A 22682-nucleotide genomic window follows, 5' to 3' on the forward strand; every position below is an offset into this window, starting at 1 on the left:
CAGTGTTAGAGGGAATTGCAGGAGTGTACCCTAATCCCATCTGGAGCTTATCAGAGCCTGACCCGGTTTTGGTGTGCTACGTTAGTGTGTAGCTCCACTGGGACCTGTCCCCTCCCCGTGCTGACAAAGGGAAGAAGGCCAAAGCAGGCCCATCCTAGCCCAGCCCAACACAATCTGAGCATAACATTGCCTTCTCCAAAGAACTAAAAGTTGATTACAGTGAAAGTTCCCCCCTCCTTCTTTCATTGTAGGTCACTTGGTCTTCTCTCCTTCATTTTGGAAAGGGCTTCCGGGGATATTTTGCCCTACAAAAAAATAATTATCTTATCTCCCTAATTCCCAATTATTATGCACAGGCTTATTTAAGAAAAAGGATTAGATTTTCTCTCTTTTTTTGGTAGCTGCACCAGCGAGTAGGGGGATGAATTTGAATGTGACACTCCTCTCCTCCGCTGCAGTGAGGGGTCCTACACTAGGATAAACTGGGGGAGGAGAGAGCACAGTGAGGCTGTCATGTAAGTCGTCTCCTCTGGGGCCACCTCTCGGTGTGTGCTGCTTCCTGCCATAGGTAGAAGCCTCAGTGTTAATGCTGCTGGGGCGTCAAGCTGCTCGCTCTCCTTTCCTCTCCCTCCCATTGAGAAGCCAACAGCTCTACTCTCAAAGCACAGCAATGGAGAAGGTAAGAGTTTAGTGTCAGCATTGTTTCCTATCTTTGCACAGCTAGAGATAGTTTATTTTGTGCAGCAGTTTCTGTGTTGCACTGTTGATCCCGTGATTGAATTCCTTCAGAGCATTTTGGGCCTTTCTATGTAGAATTGGCATGCTTGCTATATTTGTGTTGCTCTCATCCCACCCTGAGAGGCATGTAAGATATTAGGGAGACCCTGCCATTGCATTTGGACAAAGAATAGGGTTTTAAAACTGGATTTGGTCCCAAGGTGGTGTTCGCTGCTTCTAAATTGGTTGGAAGGGTGAACTGCAGAGAATGAATTTCCCTGCAGGGATTAATAAAGTCTTACTTAGGTGAAACTATCTGCACTGTGCATCATCTTACTAAGTGTCTGTTGGCAGCTTTCATGCTCTAAATTAGGCTCATATCTGAATCAAAATCAGATTTTGTATTTCATAATAAAATCCTCATTTTAACACATTATATGTCTTTCCCTTTAACATGTATATACGTGGTAATGTTTAAACTGTGAAAGGTTGGGAAATTAATTCAATGTTTAAATGATTTTGCCAGCACACAAATGATGCAGTAGCACAGTTTAAGTTTTTACTCACATTCTCTTTTAAAGTCTCATGAGAACAGATAACATCTCTTTGATGTGTGATTTAACCCTTAGTGAAGCTGCAACACCAAAGTTTCTGACACATGCCACCTTGCATTTTTTTTTAATTTGCCTGTTTGTTTGTGTGTGTGTGTGTGGTGTGCGCGCGCGCGTGCGTGTGTGTGTACACTGTTTGTTTGTGTCTTTCAGAGTTGCTCAGAGTGCTCAGTGCCGACACTTGCACAGAGCCTGTGTACGATCTGCAACAAGTGGTTGTGTTACCAGTGCACAGATGTGCATCAGCATCAGAGAGCCCCTGCCACTTCCCAGTACACTGATATGCACCAGCAACCAAGGCCCAGTGGCACCCAGTGTCCTGACCTGCACCAGAGAAGTTCCAGCTCCCTGCCTCCAACTGGACAAGGCAAGATATTTACATGTTTCAAGATGTCTTTTGTTACCTCCATTTTCCTGCTGATGACAGATTATGAGTGGGGCTACGCAGTCTGCCTCTCTCTCTGTCTTTGTTTCCCCTATGGTACACTGTTTGTTAATCAAGTCTCAGTAGGAACCATTGCAATGAATAATGCATGACAGTGGCGATGGTTGATAATAGTTCCTGTAGATCCCTGTGTTTTGTTACACCCTTTTTTAATGTGGCCCAGATTCTAAACTGCTCACATGATTACATTTTTGCTAATATTAGTGTGTTGCTATTTAAAGACCCTCAAGTAAGCCTGGCAGCTTTGTTGCCAGATGCTTTTGCAGGTCTGCATTGCACAAGTTGTCAAATCATAACAAATAAGTCCTGGATACCTTTTATTGTTACTGTTTGGTTTATGTACTTGTGAGAAAAAGCTGCATGACTGCACTCACAGACAGGATGTGGTCAGTTATATCAGGTTGATGCACATGGGGGGATGCTCATCTCTTTACCACAGAGAGGTGAGATGATGTGCCGGCATGAGGGGGTTGGTTGAGGTAAGTCGGCCAGCAGAGAGCAGTAGGGCTGCGTTCCTTAGCCATATCCAGCTATTGTTAGATAGAGCTTCTGTGGGCCAACAGTTTTTACAGTGACCTATTTAGAAATGTGTGAGAGAGATTTTGAATGTGTGAATTAGTATGTGTGTGTGGTTGGTGCATCAACGTCAGTTTGGACAGCACTGAAATATTGTTCACACACATCTCAACACTCTTTAACACAGCCTCATTGCAACCTTAACTTGCAACCTATTTCCCGCAATTGTATCATCATTTTCTTATCAAAGTGCATAGGTAGGCCAGTTTTAATGGTCATTACAGTTTACTTATAACCTGCTGTCCCACTTGTAGCACTATGTTAACGTTTCACAGACTGCTTATAGCCTACTATGAAAAGAGACATAAAATATTTTATTAATAAGTATTGAGAGATTAGGCTTTCATATTTTACGTATTGTGATCATTTTGAAAAAGAAGGCCCTGTTGAAAATATAATAAACAAAATATGCAACTACAAATATTGTGTCTCCCCATGTTCAAAACAGTTCAAAACAGCAATGTAATCATGCTGAAAACCCCCAAAGTATTACAAGGGGTCTACTGATAAAATACAACTCTTTTACCTGAAATCTGTTCTTTATGGGTTGATAAACTCAATCCATGCTTTCCAACGTTTGTCAAATATCTCTTGTTTCAAGGAAAGCATCACATTAAACCATTTTACAAAGGGGTGGTCCTTGGCATAACATTTTTTTCGTAATGGCTTTTTTAAATAACTGGCGACCAGCATTATTCTAAATATGAACACAATTCTAACTTTAATCAAATGTAATTTAGTTCCTCTAATCAATTATTGGTAACTTTTAGGTTATGAAAACTCCCAGTTAGTTAGTAAGTGTTGGTGTTTGTTCTCTCCAAACACTTTCTAAACTTTGTGTACACACTGACGGTCCTCCTCTGGCTGTTTGTGTGAATTTCTTATTGACTGTTGCTGAAGCTCCATGCTCTCTCCCCCTCCCTCCGTCTGTCTTTTAGGTCCGGGGTCGTATCCTTGTTCCCTTCTCATGTGCCACTCTCACAGACAGGAGCCCTTGGAGCTGTTTTGTGAGTCATGCGACCTTCTGTGCTGTAGCAGCTGTCACCTGTCCTCCCACAAAAACCACAGGTCAGTCCTCAGATATACAGCACAAGGACACTGCAGAGAAGGGTAAACCACAGGTTAAAAACTTCCTCCGAGCAACAACTCTCTTTAACTGCCTTGTCACTTTTATCATCTGTATCTGCATACACTACCCTTGGCATGCCTAATAGCTTTTAAGTATTCATACACTTTTGTTTTCTGTGTTGTTACAGTACAGTAGCTGCCTCTAAGGTCACCTGCATAATGTCTTGTCCCAAGACGAAGCCATTTTAATTCTGGTGTTCCCGAAGAAGAATTTATTAGTGAACTTTCTACATGGTGGATGTTGTTGTCTCTCATGTGTTCAGGGTGGTGCAGATTGGGAAGGCCCTACAGGATCAGCAGTGGCTGTTTGAGAACCTGATAGTGCAGGTGGATGAGCGGAGGACTGCAGTGGAGAACAATGCTAAGCAGATAGAAGACAGGTTAGTTTAGACTTAGACAGAGTCTTAAACATAGTCTCAAATCTGAGAAACTTCTGCCACAAATCCTCAATAATTTGACAGTGTGAAATATAGCAAACTAACGCATAAATGAATGTCTGAAATTCTGCTCTCTTCTTCTCCATTTGGGATTTTTCTGCCAAGACATTTATTTTCTCCGTTCTGTCTTTGTAGACTTCATGGAGTAAAGATTGCACACAGGAAAGCAGAGAACCAGATTAAAATGGCAAAGATGATTATGATGAACGAGCTTAACAAACGAGCCAACCTATTAATAGAGCAACTGGAGGTAATTACTTTCTTTTTCTTTCCTTCTTATCGTTCAGCCAGCCGTGAATCTACATACAAAGAATCGGTAACCCCCATGATGTAATCAGTCCTGAAAGCAAGCAAACGAAAACCCATAATAATCTGTCAAAGATGCTCAAGACACATCTCAGTAATTACATCTGTCAAAAAAATAAATAAAAAAAAGATCCATTGATTTAGCCCTTGCTCCAGCCATGACTCTATGTGTTCCAGTAATTACTAGATGTTTTTTATGGGTTTTGTCACAGAAAATCTCAGAGGACTTCCAGCAGCGTCTGGAGGACCAGCTGCAGGGGGCAATAGAGATATGTGGCCAGCTGGACCATGTTCAGAAGTTCATCACCTGGGCTACAACCCACCACCGTAGAGGCCCGGTACTCTTCAGCAGGGCTCTGGTACGCTGACAAAGCAGGGAATAGACGTTCACTGTTTAATTGTAACACACACATTCCTATGATGAAGTATTAATATAATACATATTCTTCTTTTAGATTTCTCTCCAGATGCAGCAACTGCTTGAGTCATCACTCCACTCAGACTCGTGGACTCCTGTCAAGATCAAATTCAACTGGGATGCTAGTTACTGGACCAAGCAGATTTCCTCTTTAGGTACAATTAGTGTTGATGGAGTGAGATGGTTAAATTACAGTGGTTGTATAACAGTTCAACATTTTCTGCATGACAATATAATGTGAATTTGCTTTTTTTAGTTTTTGAAGGCTTTAAGCATAATTAGTAATGCTAGTTAATTTGCTTCCAATGTACTGCTATCAATATTTTTTTTAACAAAAGGACATACAGTACAGGCCAAAAGTTTGAACACACCTTCTCATTCAATGTGTTTCCTTTATTTTCATGACTATTTACATGGTAGATTATCACTGAAGGCATCAAAATTATGAATGAACACATGCGGATTTATGTACTTAACAAAAAAGTGGGAAATAACTGAAAACATGTCTTATATTCTAGTTTCTTCAAAGTAGCCACCATTTGCCTTTTTTGATAGTGCTGCAAACCCTTGGTGTTCTCTCAATGAGCTTCATGAGGTATTCACCTGAAATGGTTTTCACTTCACAGGTGTGCCTTGTCAGGGTTAATTAGTGGAATTTCTTGCCTTATTAATGGAGTTGGGACCATCAGTTGTGTTGTACAGAAGTCAGGTTGATACACAGCCGACAGCCCCATTGGACAACTGTTAGAATTAATATTATGGCAAGAACCAATCTTAAGTGAAGAGAAACGAGTGGCCATCATTACTTTGAGAAATGAAGGTCACTCGGTCTGGAAAATTGCGAAAACTTCGAATGTGTCCCCAGGTGCAATCGCAAAACCATCAAGCGCTGCAACGAAACTGGCTCACATGAGGACCTTCCAAGAAAGGAAGACCAAGAGTCACTTCAGCTGCTGAGGATAAGTTCATCTGAGTCACCAGCCTCAGAAGTCACAAGTTAACAGCAGCTCAGATTAGAGACCAGATGAATACCACACAGAGTTTTAGAAGCAGACACATCTCTAGAACAACTGTTAAGAGGAGACTGCACAAATCAGGCCTACATGGTCAAATAGCAGCTAGGAAACCACTGCTAAGGAGAGGCAACAAGCAGAAGAGATTTGTTTGGGCCAAGAAACACAAGGAATGGACATTAGACCAGTGGAAATCTGAGCTTTGGTCTGATGAGTCCAAGTTTGAGATCTTTGGTTCCAACCGCCATGTCTTTGTGCGACAGAGAAAAGGTGACCGGGTGGATTCTACATGCCTGGTTTCCACCGTGAAGCATGGAGGAGGAGGTGTGATGGTGTGGGGGTGTGTTGCTGGTGACACTGTTGGGGATTTATTCAAAATTGAAGGCATACTGAACCAGCATGGCTGCCACAGCATCCTACAGCGACATGCAACATCCTATCCGGTTTGTGTTTTGTTGGACCATCATTTATTTTTCAACTGGACAATGACCCCAAACACACCTCTAGGCTGTGTAAGGGCTATTTGACCAAGAAAAAGAGTGATGGAGTGCTGCGCCTCCACAGTCAACGGACCTGAACCTAATCAAGATGGTTTGGGGTGAACTGGACCGCAGAGTGAAGGCAAACGGGCCAACAAGGGCTGAGCATCTCTGGGAACTCCTTCAAGAATGTTGGGAAACCATTTCAGGTGACTACCTCTTGAAGCTCATCAAGAGAATGCCAAGAGTGTGCAAAGCAGTAATCAGAGCAAAGGGTGGCTACTTTGAAGAAACTAGAATAGAAGACATATTTTCAGTTATTTCATACTTATTTATAAAATACATAATTCCACATGTGTTCATTCATAGTTTTTATGCCTTCAGTAATAATCTACAATGTAAATAGTCATGAAAATAAAGGAAATGCATTGAATGTGAAGATGGTTCCAAACTTTTGGCCTGCACACCTTCTCATTTTGAAGAACTTTCTACTGCATAGTTGAAATAAATCATTTTCTGTTTAAATGTACATACATTACTTTATTATTAATTTGAATGTTTGCAGGACATATTACATAGTTTTTTAACAGTCCTCTTAATGTGACTCTGCAGGTCAGCTGACTGTTGAAGGAGGAAACTGCACTTATCCTCAGGGCTTGGCCTGCTCCAGTATTCTGAGGCCTCAGCCCATTCCCTGCTTAGGTCTGTCGTCTGTGTGTCATAGGGGACCAGAACCAGGCTGTGGGTACCAGAACTGCTGCGAGCCCCAGATGTGTTGCCTTCATGGCATTCCCTCTCAGCCAGATCCGTCCAGTCTGGAAAAAAGCCAGCTGGAAGTCCCACTTTATAACTCCAGCTGTGTTCAGCCTGCCCTTACCTCTGCCTCCTTGCACCAGAGCCAGCAGCTCCAGAGGTTTTGGGAGCAAGATAGCCCATCGCAATGTCCTCCCCCTTCATCACCTGTCCCAATCATGGGACCAATCCAGTTTAACTGTCGAGGATCTACATCTCAACCACAGGCTGCTGCCTCTCAGCCCAAGTCTCAAACTAAATCTTATCTCTGTCGTCAACAACCGAGAGAAGTTTTTCCAGACAGCCAGGCTCAGCCGAGTGCAGCCCATACCAGGCAAGGCCAACATCAGAGGAAGCTGTCGACCGGCACGGCTCCGCAGCAAGATCTCAGCCACACAGCCGTGGACAGAGATGTGATGACTGAAGAGAACTGTGAGGAGAGCTGCAGAGTGGAGGAGGCTCGTACAAATGAGCTGCTGGATGTGGAGCTCTGGCAGGACAGAAGGGAGCAGAGTCCTGTTCAACACAGCAGCAGCAGCAGCAGCAGCAGCAGCAGCAGCAGCAGCAGCAGCTCCATGTTCCTCCTGTAGCAGAGCTGAGAAAAGAGCTGCAGAGAAACAGACCTGCATTGATGCTGAGAGACCACAAAGATAGCAGGGTGAGAGATTAAGTTAACTATAAACTACACTAGTAATTGCAGTACAGTATGTTAGTTCTTTTTAGCATAAACACAGCATTAAAAAAACAAAGGATCCCTTTAATTTGATTTTGGCAAGTTTTGGCAAAGATATGCACTGAAAGTTAATTTTGCTGGGAAATAAAACATTATAATCAATTACTAAAAATAGAAAAAGCAGTTGACAGTTAATTTCACCCCAGGGTCCATTCAGTAGCTGCTCTGCAGCTTTAATTCGTATCACTTGATACAACATTCATTAGGCCATCTTGACCATAAAATAACCTTTACAAGTTAAATGACAAGAAAAATACATAGAGTAGATATGTATTTGTAATTCAAATTAGCTGTTATAACTAGGGGAATTAATTCTAATTTCCCATACACTTCTACAAGGGATTTACTCAATTTAAGAATCCATTGAAGTGTACTTGCACAAGTATATGCACAAGTTAAGCCTAACTATGATAAATTACATATTACATACAAACACATTTGTCTTGCCTAGCAATATATTTGTGATTAGCCAATATCAGTCAGTAATACTACTTATGTGTTCTAGTTGGAGTCAATAACATAAAAGCATAGTCTTAGTTAAGCAACATAGTTATGAACATTGTTTGAAAATTGGGTGTATTTGTGATCAACATTGGCGGGTACTTTGAGTTTTTTTTTGTTTTCACACGTGGTTCTGCAAAGTTTCTAAATCCACAATCAAATTTGAACCCAACTCACAACTCACGAAATGGTAGACCACAAAAGACTGTTTACACACAGCTCTCAAAAACCACAATGTATCAGTCAGAGTCAGGCCTATTTCCTATTAAACAGAAATGTTCAAACACTTAGACAAGATAAAGGCAACATTAGACCAATTAGAAAACATTGGTCTTCATGTAGTAAACAACATTGTGTAGTGACATGTTTTACATATGATAAGTAATTAGTGTATTTCTGAAATGTTGAAGTTTAGGGGAGTGTTGAATTTGAGGTGGTACTCAGTTTTAATTAATATCTGTAACAACTGAAACTAAAGGAACACTTTTTTTTAATGCCAGAATGATCACTTCCCACAGTTGACAGCTAGCCTGAAACAGATGGTGCAACAGAAATGCTTCTGCTTTTATGAAGAAAGGATGATGGAAAACAAAGAGCTGCTCTGACAATTAAAGCTCAGCTGTTTATAGCATTGCATCCCAAAACCATCAAAACACTGTTCATCATAAACACACTTGATGCCAGAGGTCTGGGCAGCCACATAATCACCTCTCCAAAAATTCACAGGGTGCACTTTTACGGACACAAATATGTATTATTCTTGCATTTTCAGGTAACACTGTGTCTGAAAATCACATAAAACCACTTGGGTGCAGTCATTTATGTACTTAACCTGTCATTAATGAGTCGCTAAGGGAATAGAGAGAGCTGCCAGTTTGATTTCAGTTCTGCACTCTGAGATAATTCCTACACCCCTCCATCGTTCCAGAGAGAAGGATTATACTCTATTTTCCTCCACAGTCTGAATCCTGCATACCTCTCCCAAGGGGCATGGATCAGGTAAGTGTTTTAATCGCATGATACTTAGGCGCACACGCTCGGTGTCAGCGTGGCCTGAATATGTATGATGGTGCACTAGAAAAGAAAAAAAAAGAGGAAGGAGGGATGTGTTAAAAAAGAACCTTGTGTTTAATGATTTGTCAGCCCTCTTGCTTCCATTAGCTGAAGACACGGTTGAGGTGTTTAAAGCAGCTTTTCGAGACACTTGCATTAGTTAAATTGTAATGGAAGAGAGAAGGAGAGGATAGTAGTAAGTGATTTGCTTTTCTGGTTTAACCAAATGGCCACACTGACTGCACCCGTGATAGTGAATTTACATTTCATAATTGGTCTTGTAACCAAACCTTTCATTGCCTGCACTATAACAATAAGTAATATTTGCAGCTGTGTGGGCCATTCTCCATGTTTGTAAGGATTGAGTTGTTGAGAATTAGTCTCAGAACAGGCTCTGAATTATGTTTTTCTTTCATTTAATGTCTGCCTGTGTGTGTGCTTGTGTGACACTCAAGATTGTTTCCATTGCACACATCCCACTCCTTTTCTCTCCTGTCTGTTAATAGCTTGAACAGGGGCATCTGTGCATATGATGCAGCTTGGAAACCTGCTCAGTTTTGCATGTTTGTGTTTCTGACAGAGATCCACATCCCTGGAGGTGTCGGTGACAGCCCACAAGTGTGTAACTGATGTGCAGAGCAGCAGACTCAGCCCTAGTTTAGTGTGCACGAGGAAGGAAAGACGCTCTCAGAGCATCCCGGCAGAACTGGCAGCCCCATCCACCAGCCCTTACACTGAAAGGGCCACAGGATGTACTCGCGGCCTACAGGCAGGAGCTGCAACTAAGGTAACCCTGCAGAATGTAATCACATGGGGAGGAAGTGCAGCTTAGCTGTCAGATAGAATAGAAGCGATCACTGTTGTGGTGTACATGTGAGTTCTGGCTTTGCAAAGGAATAGTAATAACAGTCATACATAGTACCACTGAAAAAAATACTATATATTACTCTGATGTAGGACTCCAACACACTATTATTTTCACTACTGATTAATATGCTCTCAATTTTTTGATTGTTTGATTAATCTTTTGGTTGCTAAAACATCAAAAAAATTTTTAAATGTCCATCAGAGCTTCCCAGAGCCCAGAGTCATGTCTTCAGATTGCTTTTTTTTGTCCAACCAACAGTTTGGAACCCAAAAAGATACATTCAATTATATTTACAGATGTTGGGTAGTAATACTAAAGTTGTAAAAAACCTTTAGTGGCCCCAGAGGACAATGTATGAAGTCCAATAAAGTGCCTCAGGTGAGGCAGCGTCAGTTGGGGCGGAAGACTACATGTTTAAAGATTAAAAAATCTCATCTCTCATCTTTGCCAATGCCTAACATTTCAAGGCTACATTTGCCACTACTAGCATAACATACTCAAATCTATGACCTGTTGGCGGTTGAGTTGCATTGGTGGTAATGTCAGCACCATGCTTTGACAGCAAAGAAAAATGTGTGGAATACAAATTTAAGATATCCCTGGTTCTGCTGCATCAATTTTAATCGTTTTTGATTGTGTGTCCGACAGTGTTATAAGTGCAATGCTAAATGGAGTACTTTTCTTAAAGGTGCCCTGCCACACAAAAAACGTTTTTACTTGCATTTTTTGAAATATATTAGGTCCATATGTGTTTGTGTTATGTTGTGAATGTGAAAATGAACTGCTACATCCTCTGTCAGCTCTAGCCGCTAAAAAGAAAGAAGCGGAGAAATCTGTTCAATTACAAAACCTGGTCAGTCTAACGTCATGTTGCCTGAGCTCATAACTATTCATAAGTTAGCCCAGTTGCGCTGGGTAAAGGATGCTGATAGCCAGCCTCTCACTGGCTAGCTGTTAGCCAATCAGAGTCAAGCAGTTTAGCTCGTTGAAAATAATGAGAACTTGGACAAATCAAGCTGAGTCTTCCTGCAGGCTTTCTATACCACGCTAGAATGGCTTGGAACAAGGTAACCAAGGCATTTTTTCCACAAAAAATGTTACAGAGCCCATGGTAGAACTCCAGACATTACTACAAAGTAATGAAATACATGTGGCAGGGACCTTAAACAAAAAGGTGGAAAAATATAAATTCAGATCAAGAATGAACTTTGAAACCTGCATTTAAACGCAGTAGCTTTAGATATGATTGGTGATGTAGTTCTCTGTTAGGAAAGCATTTTGACAATATCCAAACTTTCGCATCAATTGTGCATGCTTCTATAAATTAAATAAATCCTTTGCATGTTGTTGTTTGGACAATAAGAACATCATGGTCAAGTTACATATACTAATAAGGTCACATAATACATTTTACATAATGTTTGCTTTGTTCTCAGTATGTCAGTATGGATCCCAGACAGAGGAGAGCTTCAGATGGGGTGCTTTGTGTGGTCAAGGAAACTTCGTCTGACACATCGCCCTCCACAGGCCACCGGTCTCCTCTACTATCTTATAAAACAGAGCCAGGTGCTAGAAAATGTTTGTACTTTGTAATATTGTAATTTCTACTTACCCTGCGATTATTTCTCATTCCTCAAAAAAACTAAATACAACGTTTGTGAATACATGCTCATGATCTATCTTCTTTTTTTTTTTTTTTTTTTTAGATCATTCTGTTACTTATGGTAATGAAGACATTGATTATGAGGCCAAGGGGAAATGCAGGGTGTCAAGAAACAGCCACAACAGGTGTGAAATAGCTGTCCAGTCAAACATATGTCCAGGTACAAAACATGAAGATAAGGTTTAATCATTCTTTCTCTACTTGCCTCTAAAGTAACAGAGATGTCCAGAATGACTTAGGACGGCCCAGGGTTCCAGTGGTTTGCTTGGAACGTCTCAAAATACTTGTGTCTCAACTCCCCCCACATGGACGAAGGCAGAGCGACCCTTTACCCGCCAGCGGGACGGAGAAGAGCGAAATGCTCCCGCAGCAGAGAGACTGGCATGATGCGGTACCTAAAGTATGTCTTATTTCTTTGCATACAGTAGAGGAAAGGGGATCCAAACACCAGAGCATTTAAAAAAATTTAAGTAAAGCTGAATTTATTTTATTGGCCAAAATCATTCTTTTATAAAATTATTATAAATTTACTACCTAATAGCTAATATATTTTCACAGCAGAAAAAAACAATTATTGAAATTAAAAGAACATATGTATGTAGAGAGAGATATATAATCTCTCTATATACAGTGGGGCTCAAAAGTTTGGGCACCCCAAGTAAAAATTTGTATTAATGTGCATAAAGAAACCAAGAAAAGATGTAAAAATCTCCGAAAGGCATCAAATGACAGAATATACATTCGTATAATATGTCACAAAAAGTAAGATTTTATTTCCATCCTTTATACTTTCAAAATAACATAAAACAAAAAAATGGTGTCTGCAAAAGTTTGGGCACCCTGCAGAGTTTTATAGCATGCACCGCCCCCTTTGGAAAACTGAGACCTGACAGTGTCATGATGGATTGTTCTCAATCATTGTCTGGAAAGACCAGGTGATGTCAATCTTAAGGTTTTAAATACCCAGACTCATCTGACCTTGCCCCAACAATCAGCACCATGGCTTCTTCTAAGAAGTTGTCTAGAAAACTAAAACTGAAAATAGTTGACGCTCACAAAGCAGGAGAAGGCTATAAGAAAGCATAGATATAATAAGATAGCAAAGCGTTTTCAGATGCCAATATCCTCTGTTTGGAATGTAATTAAGAAATGTCAGTCATCAGGAACAGTGGAAGTTAAAGCAAGATCTGGAAGACCAAGAAAAATATCAGACAGAACAGCCCGCAGGATTGTGAGAAAAGCATGTCAAAACCCACGTTTGACTGCACGATCCATCTAGACCTGGCAGACCTGGAGTTGTGGTACACCATTCCACCATAAAGAGATACTTGAACATATATGGTCTTCATGGAAGAGTCACCAGAAGAAAACCTCTTCTACGTCCCCACCACAAAAATATTCAATAAAATTTCAGCAATATTTGGACTCTAACTTGAGAGGCATTTGTGAAAAAGCTGAAGTGAAAGAGAGGATGGCTTCTACAAATGGATAATCATCCTAAACACACCTCAAAATCTATGGTGGATTACATCAAGAGGCGTAAATTGAAGGTTTTGCCATGGCCTTCACAATCTCCAGACCTCAACAAAATTGAAAATCTATGGATAGACCTTAAAAGAGCACTGCGTGACAGACAGCCCAGAAATCTCACAGAACTGGAAGACTTTTGGAAGGAAGAATGGGCGAAGATACCTCAAACAAGAATTGAAAGACTCTTGGCTGGCTACAAGAAGCGTTTACAAGCTGTGATACTTGCCAAAGGGGCAGTAAAAAGTATTAACTTTGCAGGGTGCCCAAACTTTTTGCAGATGCCATTTTTTTGTTTTCTGTTATTTTGAAAGTGTAAATGACAGAAACAAAATCTAACTTTTTGTGACAGATAATACCAATGTCTGATCTGTCTTTTGATGCCTTTTTGAGATTTTTCCATCTTTTCTTGGCTTCTTTATGCACATTAATACAAATTTTTACCTTGGGAGCCCAAACTTTTGAGCCCCACTGTACATAACTATCCATGCCAAAATGTGATTTGAATTGATGTGCCATTATATTATTATATCACCTTGTCATGTACTGTATATGGTGGAGTTTTGAATGTCAATACTGTACTTTATGGACACCAACTGCAATGTAACCATAGCAGATATCAAAAACTAAATCTCTTGTGTACAGTATTTTGTTCAGGCAGAGTTCCTGGATAACTGCTTATGTTTAAACAACATTTAACATATAATAAGTTCTGGCTTCCGTAAGTTAAGGTATTAACAACACTGTGTTGTGTCTAGAAAGGCAGATTAGACATGATGTACAGTATAGAAATGCTTGATATAGGGTTTCATACCTTATGCATGAATATATGTATGTAATGTATGTCATTTGTTTAATGTAGTGTAAGAATGATAGCTTCTAATTATTATTTTATTTAATACATCTTAGGAATCACTAGAGATTCTAGTTAACATGCCGTTAAAATGTTTGATTCATCAAATAAATTTAATACATACTGTATATAATATAATAAAAACATTCTTCTTTTCTTCTGTGTTGTAAACCTAGGGGATAGCTGGAGGCTCCGAGATCGCAAAGACCACCCGCTCATTTACAGCGTCACCATATGCAGAGCAACAGAACCGTAATCAGTCTAACACACACTCGACCACCAGTGAGTTTGACAGCCGAGGTAGAGTCAGCTCTCATAAAGCATCCATGCTTCCGACTGCTGACCCTAAATATGTGCCAAAGAGTTACTCTGCGCTGGATCCCGACTCTGACTCTGATCCCAGATCAGTCTCAGAGGACGCAATTGTTTCCAGGGTGGATCCAGACCCACAGCTAGACTCTGATGCATCACCAGATTCTGACCCAAATGCAGATTCTTCATCTGAGAAATCAGTGACTGCAGAAGAGACGGGGCTCTGCGGTGATACTGATACCGCAGGGGAGTCAGAGCCAAGTCTTGAATATGAGGCAGACCCAGAATCAGATGCAGGAGCGGGATCAGAGGATGGCCAACAGCTGGAAGCTGATGCAGAATCAGGCGATGCTGAAACCGAGTCAGACATACACCCTGACTATGATCACAGTTTTCAGGCAGAGACTGACTCTGACGTTGTATCTGATCAGCCTCCAGACTCGCAGGGCTCTGTAGCGTCTGAGCTTGACATTGAATCTGAACCTGAACTGACAACTGACGACCCACAACCGCTTCGCTCTGACCTGGAAGAGGAGTCCCCTATTAGTGCTGCTCAGAGGCCACTTCTGATTGAAAACCCTCTCGCTCAAAGAGGCACAGAGAAAGTCCAGTCTGACCAGGACAATGCCGAGATGGAGAGTGAGGACTTTTGTGCCGTGTGTCTGATTGGAGGGGACCTGCTGTGCTGTGACCGCTGTCCAAAGGTTTTTCATCTGTCTTGCCACATCCCGTCTCTGCTAAGCTTTCCCTCGTAAGCTTCTTTACCAGAAATGTATCCAGTACATTAAACATTATCTTCTTATCTCGTATCAAACTGTTTTTTTTTTAGCTGTTACTGTCAACATGATGTTGTTTCTTATCCTGTTCAGAGGTGACTGGGTGTGCAACCTGTGCAGAGACGTCTTGCAGCCAGAGGTTAAGTATGACTGTGAGAATGAGAGAACATCTGGAGAACACACATTGGCACACGGATTGGCTGCATGTGACCAGAGAGTATGTTATTTTATTAGATGCATTAATAATATTGATAGCTTATGGATTTCTGTAACTGTGTTCCTTTTCCTGCATTTATAATAATTTTCTTTCATGTTTGGTTGATTGTAGAGATGTGAGCGGCTGATTCTTTTGATCCTCAGTAACGTTCTGAGTGCTCCCTTCCATGAGCCTGTCAGTCCACTTGTAAGTAATTACTCTTTTATTACAGACCAGTTACAGAAAAGGCTAATTCATTTTATGTAAACTGTATATTGCATTAATTTTTTATTATACTTACAGGAACACAGTACAGTAGCATCACGAAAAGTTTTCCTCTTGTTTCGTCATACATTAACCCTCTGAGCCCGAGACACTCGCCCACGGATAAAAAAGTACCTCTGATTCATAGTTTAATAACTTTTGAACCATACAAGCGATTTACTCACTTTTGGTTTTGTTTAAATCCTGACGTTTTCGCGTTTACAGCGGTCTTTCTAGCCTCTACAGGGGATTTTCTATCCAGCCTGGAACTTCAGCCTCTTTGGGCTTTAAATCCATACTGTTATATCCAAGATTAATTCACTTTATATCCATAATTCATCGCGTTTTGGCTCATTTCTGCCGCTGGCTCGCTCCTCCATCTCTGCCCTGTCTCTCCCGTCTATTGTTTCAAGAAGTACATGCCCATATATGGGAGATAAAGGCACCCCTCTTGTATGGAAGGCCAGAGGGGACAAAAATGCCTATATACTCTATGGAAGGCCAAATGGTGCACTATTTAGACACATATTTGCTTGTATAACATTGCTGTGGGTGTAATATCAATAAATATGACATTATTATGTTATTATTGGCATAAGTAAATGTCCTGAGAGCAAAACGTCTTGACTTTTTTGGAAAAAATGCATGTATTTTGTCAACTGTACAAGTTATAATGATTATTTCTTCACAGTTTGACTCCCAAGACATATGAGAAGTGTTTTAGAATGGAAAATGGCTTAGGTTTTACTTATATGTCTGTGATATCAATACATATCTGGAAGATTCATTCATTCATTCATTTATTTATTTATTTATTTATTTATCTTTAAGGCCCTACAACCATTTTTAACATGCAAGTGACCTCACTGCAACCCAAATATTCTAATAACCCAGTTTGTCCTAAAAAAAAATGATGTTCATATCTTGACTGTAGACAACAGGGTTGATGTTTTACAAGCTTTTTTATAAAATAAATCCAGATGGAAATTAAACTGTAAAAATGGCCTCAGGGCCCCCAGGGTTAACACACTTTGATTGCTATTATATTTTGTCAGTACTACTATATTTGTAAATACCTTTTAGTTATCCTAACACTTTTTAACAGTCAAACTGAAACACTGGTGGTGAGCTCCAGGTCCTGCAGCTGCGGACGGCCCATCAGTGGGTATAACGCGTGCCTTTTAAATTAAAATGGCGATAGTACCTTGCTGTCCCCAGCCGTCCTGTTGGCTCAGAGTTCCACAGACTAAGTCCACAGGTATAAATTAGTTTTGCACCAAATGTATCACAAGAAGTGTTGCAAAAGTCGATGTGCGTAGACTCGCCGCTATGTGATGCGAGAGAGCTCATTGCAGTGACAGGTTCAAGAGGTTGGAATCACTGAGTTGTGGTTGTACTGAAAAAGTGACTCAAGTGAAAAAAAAAATATGAGTACAGACTTTTTCTACAAGCTCTCAAATCATATTCTACAAGTGCTCATCATATCTACGCGCTCTCATGTTTTGCACCATATTTTGCACCATATTTACCTTCATACATTTACTTGATGCATTTTAAATGCAGAAATTGCAGAGTTATGAGTTAAATATTTTGGAATGAGTCACACAAAACTAAAGTGTGTGGGTGGATTATGTCTAAAACAATGTTTTTGATGTCTTTGCTTTCATGCAGGCTCGTCATTACTACCAGATCATTAAGAGGCCTATGGACCTGTCCGTGATCAGGGCCAAACTCAACAAGAGGAATACTCAACATTATAACTCACCAGAACAGTTTGTTGCTGATGTCTATCTCATGTTTCGCAACTGTGCAAAGTTTAATTATGTAAGTTAAGAATTGATATCTTGCATGCCTCATAATTACAAATCAATCCTCGTTTAAATTATAAATATAATACTCATTAGGCAGGACTTCATTAGCACTGATCTTAGTGTAATAGCTCTTTTTCTCTCTGATCACAGCCTGACTCAGAGGTGGCCCAAGCAGGCCGCAGCCTCGAGGCGTTCTTCACCTCCAAGCTTAAGGAAGTTTTCTCAGACAGAGTTTTCCTTGCGGCTGAGGCGGACTCTGACAGTGATGAGTATGATGAGGCCTACAGGACCACTGAGAGTGGCTTCCCCTGGCCAGAGAGGAGAGAGCACTGCCACAGGAAGAGGAAGAGGAGACACTCTCTCAAGTCAAGGAGACAACACTTCTAACCAGAGGTGAATGAAGTGCAGCCATGGACACAAATATGCTGTGTTTGTGGGTAATTATACTGTTTTTATTTAGCAGCTTGTGGGGCTGTAACAGTGTTCATTCTGTAATCTTTTTTGGGGTTTGCAATAATATCACAGTGCTGCCATCCAATGGCAGCTTAACATACTGAAACAATACTTCGTTTCAGTATCACAAATATTTGAAGGACTAAAAAATGCCGAAGGAATTATTATCCCTCCAGACTTCATCTGTTCAGAGAAGTAGAAAATGTAAAAATCTGATTAGAAAAGGTTTTGGTTACATACAGTATGTTACACATTAGGAAACATTTCTCATTGGAGAAGAAAGACAAATCAAAGTTTGTTGGGTTGCTTATGCAGCTTAAAAACATTTTATAGCAGTGTATTGAGATTATGCTGTAATAGTTTAATTATCATATCATATTTTGAGTATTGATAATACTGCTTAAGATGCGCTAGAAATAACATTTATTATTTACATTCAGACCTCCTAAAATGAAATACCCGGTGTAATGTGTTTGTACAAAGAGGATGCTGTAGTTGGATGTTTATTATTCTCACTTTGCATCTTTATTAAGTGGATTAGGTGAACATAGCTCTGATTATACACAGCACTTTGAAACTTTGATATGGGTAAATACTGCATCTACCATATTAGTAAACGCTCAATATATGTGTAACTGTATAGAACGTATTTTACTATATTTGTCATTTTATTTACTAAATGATTGCAGGCAATTATCATAGGTTTAATTATTGATATAATGATGTGTCTCAGTTGTTTTTTTCAAAAAGCAGCTGTGAATCCTATTGACTTTTTTTTGACTGAGTCTTTATGACCAGAGTGATACAGAATGTGAGAGGGCACTATGACCAATGTTAGAGCTTATATGTATTTTCATGTTTGTTAGAGGATTTAACACCCAGAGGAAATGATCCAAGAACATTTTAATTTGACATTAAACCATAAATTTAATTTTTACATACATTATGTAAACTTTCAATTCCATCCATGCTTCAGCAACATGTTGTACTCCTCTATTACCTAAATATCTCACGCTTAATAAGAGTGTAAGGTAGTGATTTAATTGAGTATTGATGATTATTTGTAGAGCCACCCTGTCGAGAGAAAACACAACATTTTATATTAACCACTGTTGTAGAGCATTTTCTGTTTTTTAAATATGTTTTACTTGCTTTGTGCAGCTTAATGTAGATTTCACTTGACATTAAAAGTAATTACTGGAAAAAGTATTGACTGTGCACACCTTGATTGTGAATATACAGTATATGTAATGTTACTTGCTTTGAAATCAGTTAATGTAATAATATTTCTTATTGTATGAAGGAAGACGGATAAACTATAGTTACTGTCAATGTTTCAGGATAATTTCTTTAATTTTTTTGTAACAGTCATTAATAAATGCACATATATTAATATCAAAAAAATGCATTCAAGATAATTCTTTTTAAATATATTTTGCAATTATTAATCATATGTTACAGGAGACAAACAAATGGGAAAGAAACTGTGTTTTACATTTACAGCACCACACTTTACTGTCAATGTTTCTACTGTAATCTACTGTATACGCAGCACTAAATATGAATTGCAACCATTTATAGTTGGACTTCCAGGTTTGGCAGAAGGATATTGTGATTTTTTTCACCTTCTTCCTAAAAACTAAGAAGCAAATTTATCTACATTTCTTAACATTTTTTCACCTTTAGTTACTTTGGGATGTGACACATCAGTAAAAAAAAAAAAAAAAAACTTTTTGATAAAAAGGATTTTTCCCGGCATGGTTTCTTCTAAATGCTTTTCCCACTTTATAGGTGTTTAAATTTTTTCTGGTAATTTAATTTTAAAAGGGTTTCGGAGGTTTAGGGGACTAAAAAACTGATTTTGGCTTTTTTTTGGATTTCCCTTTCTAACTATTTAATGTTTTTCTTGAAAAATTCTATGAAGATGCTGATTGAAATACCTTCCAAATTTCCCCCTCTCTAAGGACAGTAAAAAAATCCAGTTTTTGTGTTGGATGATAAAACATGGTTTGCATCTTTAAGTGGTGAGGTGAGAAAGGGGCCAAAATGGAATTTTTTTTTTAGAAAACTGCAGGGTGTTTTTAAAAAATTTTTGTAGAAAAATCCCCCAACAGGACATAAAAATTTCATAAGCCTTTAAAATTTTGGGAAAGAAAAATTAAAAAAATTAATTAATTAAGAAACAAAATTAACAATAAATGCCCCACGCTTTTTCCTGATACAATTAGCAAAATAATTTTATTAAAGAAGATGCAAGGATCAGTTTTGAGAGGATTCTCACAATAAAGCAGGGTGAATTAACCAAACTGTAGTTCAAAATGAAGTATTGCTAACATAATATGTCAAATACACATATAAAATCCGTATCAGTTTTTGGAGTAGTTTCAGTTAGATATTTATACAGTTTTTTAATTCTGTTTTCCAAAAAAGAGGTATGGCTGAAACCGCAAGCTAAATTTAGCTTGAACAAGGCGTTCAGCAAAGGCCTCATTGCTTTTGAAACTTCTGTGACATTCGAAAACGATTAGTGAGTGGAATCTTCTCACACATCATGTGGTCTGACACCAAAGAGTCTAACTCCAAAAGCCTCTGTGACTGTCAATACCGTTGAAGAGTTAAAGCCCCAAAGTTCCCTTAAACAAACAGTTTGTTTGATATAGTTTTGGGAATTCTACTGAAGGCACTGCACTACCAATAATGTCACTGAGAGATCACATGTATCTCCATGTTTCCAGATGTGTTACACCCCTTTCGATGTTTTAATGCACTTTATTTATAGATTGATGTTATAGCAGCAAGAGAGCTGAAGGAGCTGGAGTTGGGAGGATGAGAAGGGGTGCTTTTTTGCCCTAAGTATGGCCTTTAAGCTGGACATTTTCATCAGACTGTGTGATTGTAACCCAGACCTTAACCATCTATCAAACTGCTGATGGGTCAGCAACCAGCCTGAGGGGTAGCACCTCGCTGAAAATTCTTCTCAGGGCAAAAACATTATATTAAATATGATTTTGGCAAGTTTACTAAGCCACCAGCAGAAATCCATCTTCTTCTAATCTTAACCTTTTTGACACTTGACCTTAGAAACATTTGTTTACAGCTCAGAATGTTTTAGCCATTTAGCACCATTAAACTTCCAGTTAAGATATTCTTTAAATGCTGTTTGAATCCAATTGTCTGATTGGAAAGCATGAGAGAAAGAGAGATGCAGCTTGCAGGAGTCTGTCTTCAGCACAGACATGATGTCAACCCACTGCCTGGCTCTGAGGCTTTTTTACCGAGAAGACACTGCAGGCTCCAGCCTTACCTCACACACAAGCTATTGTGAAAATGAGTTGAAAATATTGAATTGCATACAAACAATATTGTGATTGTGTCTCAAATTTAAGGGGAATAGTTCTTAAGTGTTCTTAAAAACCCAGCACAGTATCTGCAATATGTTGTAGATTTAGCAATGGAATGTATCTTAATAGGTAAATTGATTTCTGGAGAAAGCTTTTAAGACAAATCCCTGGTGGTGTGATGAAGTGTTATTGTTGTTCAACTGAAATAAGATGACTCCTCTTTACAGATGCTGTCCAAGTTGCAGTTGACATTAAGGTAGTTGTCAGTGTTATAATGTGCTGTACAATTATCATTGTTTATCCAGTTACAAGAATAAAATTCCATTTTTGATATAATCTAAAAATGCTAATATTTCTTCTATATATTCAACTGTTTCTTTTAATAAAGGAAGCATACAGCTACAAGTCAGAGGTGTTATATGTACACTGTTTTGGTCAGGGGGTATCTTGCTATGTTTTATACTTGAATAAGATTTGTGACATTTCAGTCAGCTGACCTGGAGTAAAAACATTATATGATAATAATGAGACACCTCTGTGACTTTTGATGAGCAATAAAAAGTGCAGACAGAGAAGCACTGAGATAAAAATTGGAGCTGACAAGTGAAGCAGTCTGTGAACTGAAAGTTTGAAGTAATTTTGTGCTGTGGTGGGGGAAGAGAGGGGAAGCTGTAGCTTTGTGCCTATAAGTAAATCCATTCTATGGTCTATGGGTTTGGGTTTGCAACATGTCTGTGGTATCACCATTTTTAGGGATTCGAACATCCTGATTATTCTCTCTAACATGACTTTTTTTCCAGAGGGGAACCTTTACATACTCACATACATATCTTTGGAAAGTTGTGTATGATCAATTTGTTGTGGCCTGGTGCCACTTTTGTTTAAAAAGGCTGATCCTGTAATATGATATTTGTTTCATACGAGGACAAACAAAGAAGTATTTTACACTTTTTTAATGCCCAGTCTTGTGTGTAATCGTGTGTGTGTTGGGCTGGGGGGTGCTCCTTTAATGTCCAACCTTCTTTTAATGTCTAAATGTTTCTGATTATTTTATTGTTCTACCTACCCAAGGTCTACCAACAGAAAATGGAAATATGCTAAATGTAATGTTCTTTGTACATTGTCCTGCATACATACCTGTACACATACATGTTTATATACAGTAAAGTAAAATTACATAACATAACATATACTTTTCTTATGGGTTTTACACTGTGTTTCTGTTAACCTCACTTTAATTATGTCATGTCAATTTAAGGTGAGTCAACAAAAGTTATGTCAAAAAACTGCTAATAGTATAGTATGTAAAAAAAAGTGATAAAGTCATAGTATAGTGTCGAAAAAAGACAGAATTGTACGTTGAAAAAAGTCCTAGTTGGTTTATATACAATGGTATGTCAAAAAGTGAT

General features: G+C 39.1%; 1 protein-coding gene across 1 annotated transcript; it reads left to right on the forward strand.

Moving 5' to 3' along the window:
• Positions 1–408: 408 nt before the first annotated feature.
• Positions 409–19350, forward strand: LOC116688403 (E3 ubiquitin-protein ligase TRIM33). Its single transcript, XM_074783854.1, is given in 18 exon segments — positions 409–679; positions 1482–1695; positions 3288–3417; positions 3741–3857; positions 4050–4164; positions 4433–4579; positions 4676–4793; positions 6743–7443; positions 7446–7580; positions 9790–9996; positions 11514–11643; positions 11784–11865; positions 11954–12140; positions 14297–15183; positions 15302–15425; positions 15537–15611; positions 17340–17492; positions 17630–19350. Coding segments are annotated over 18 exon segments (3852 nt in total). The 5' UTR covers positions 409–586; the 3' UTR covers positions 17867–19350.
• The last annotated feature ends 3332 nt before the right edge of the window (positions 19351–22682 follow it).

This window comes from Etheostoma spectabile, chromosome 1 (genome assembly GCF_008692095.1).
Source record: "Etheostoma spectabile isolate EspeVRDwgs_2016 chromosome 1, UIUC_Espe_1.0, whole genome shotgun sequence".
Lineage (NCBI taxonomy): Eukaryota > Metazoa > Chordata > Actinopteri > Perciformes > Percidae > Etheostoma > Etheostoma spectabile.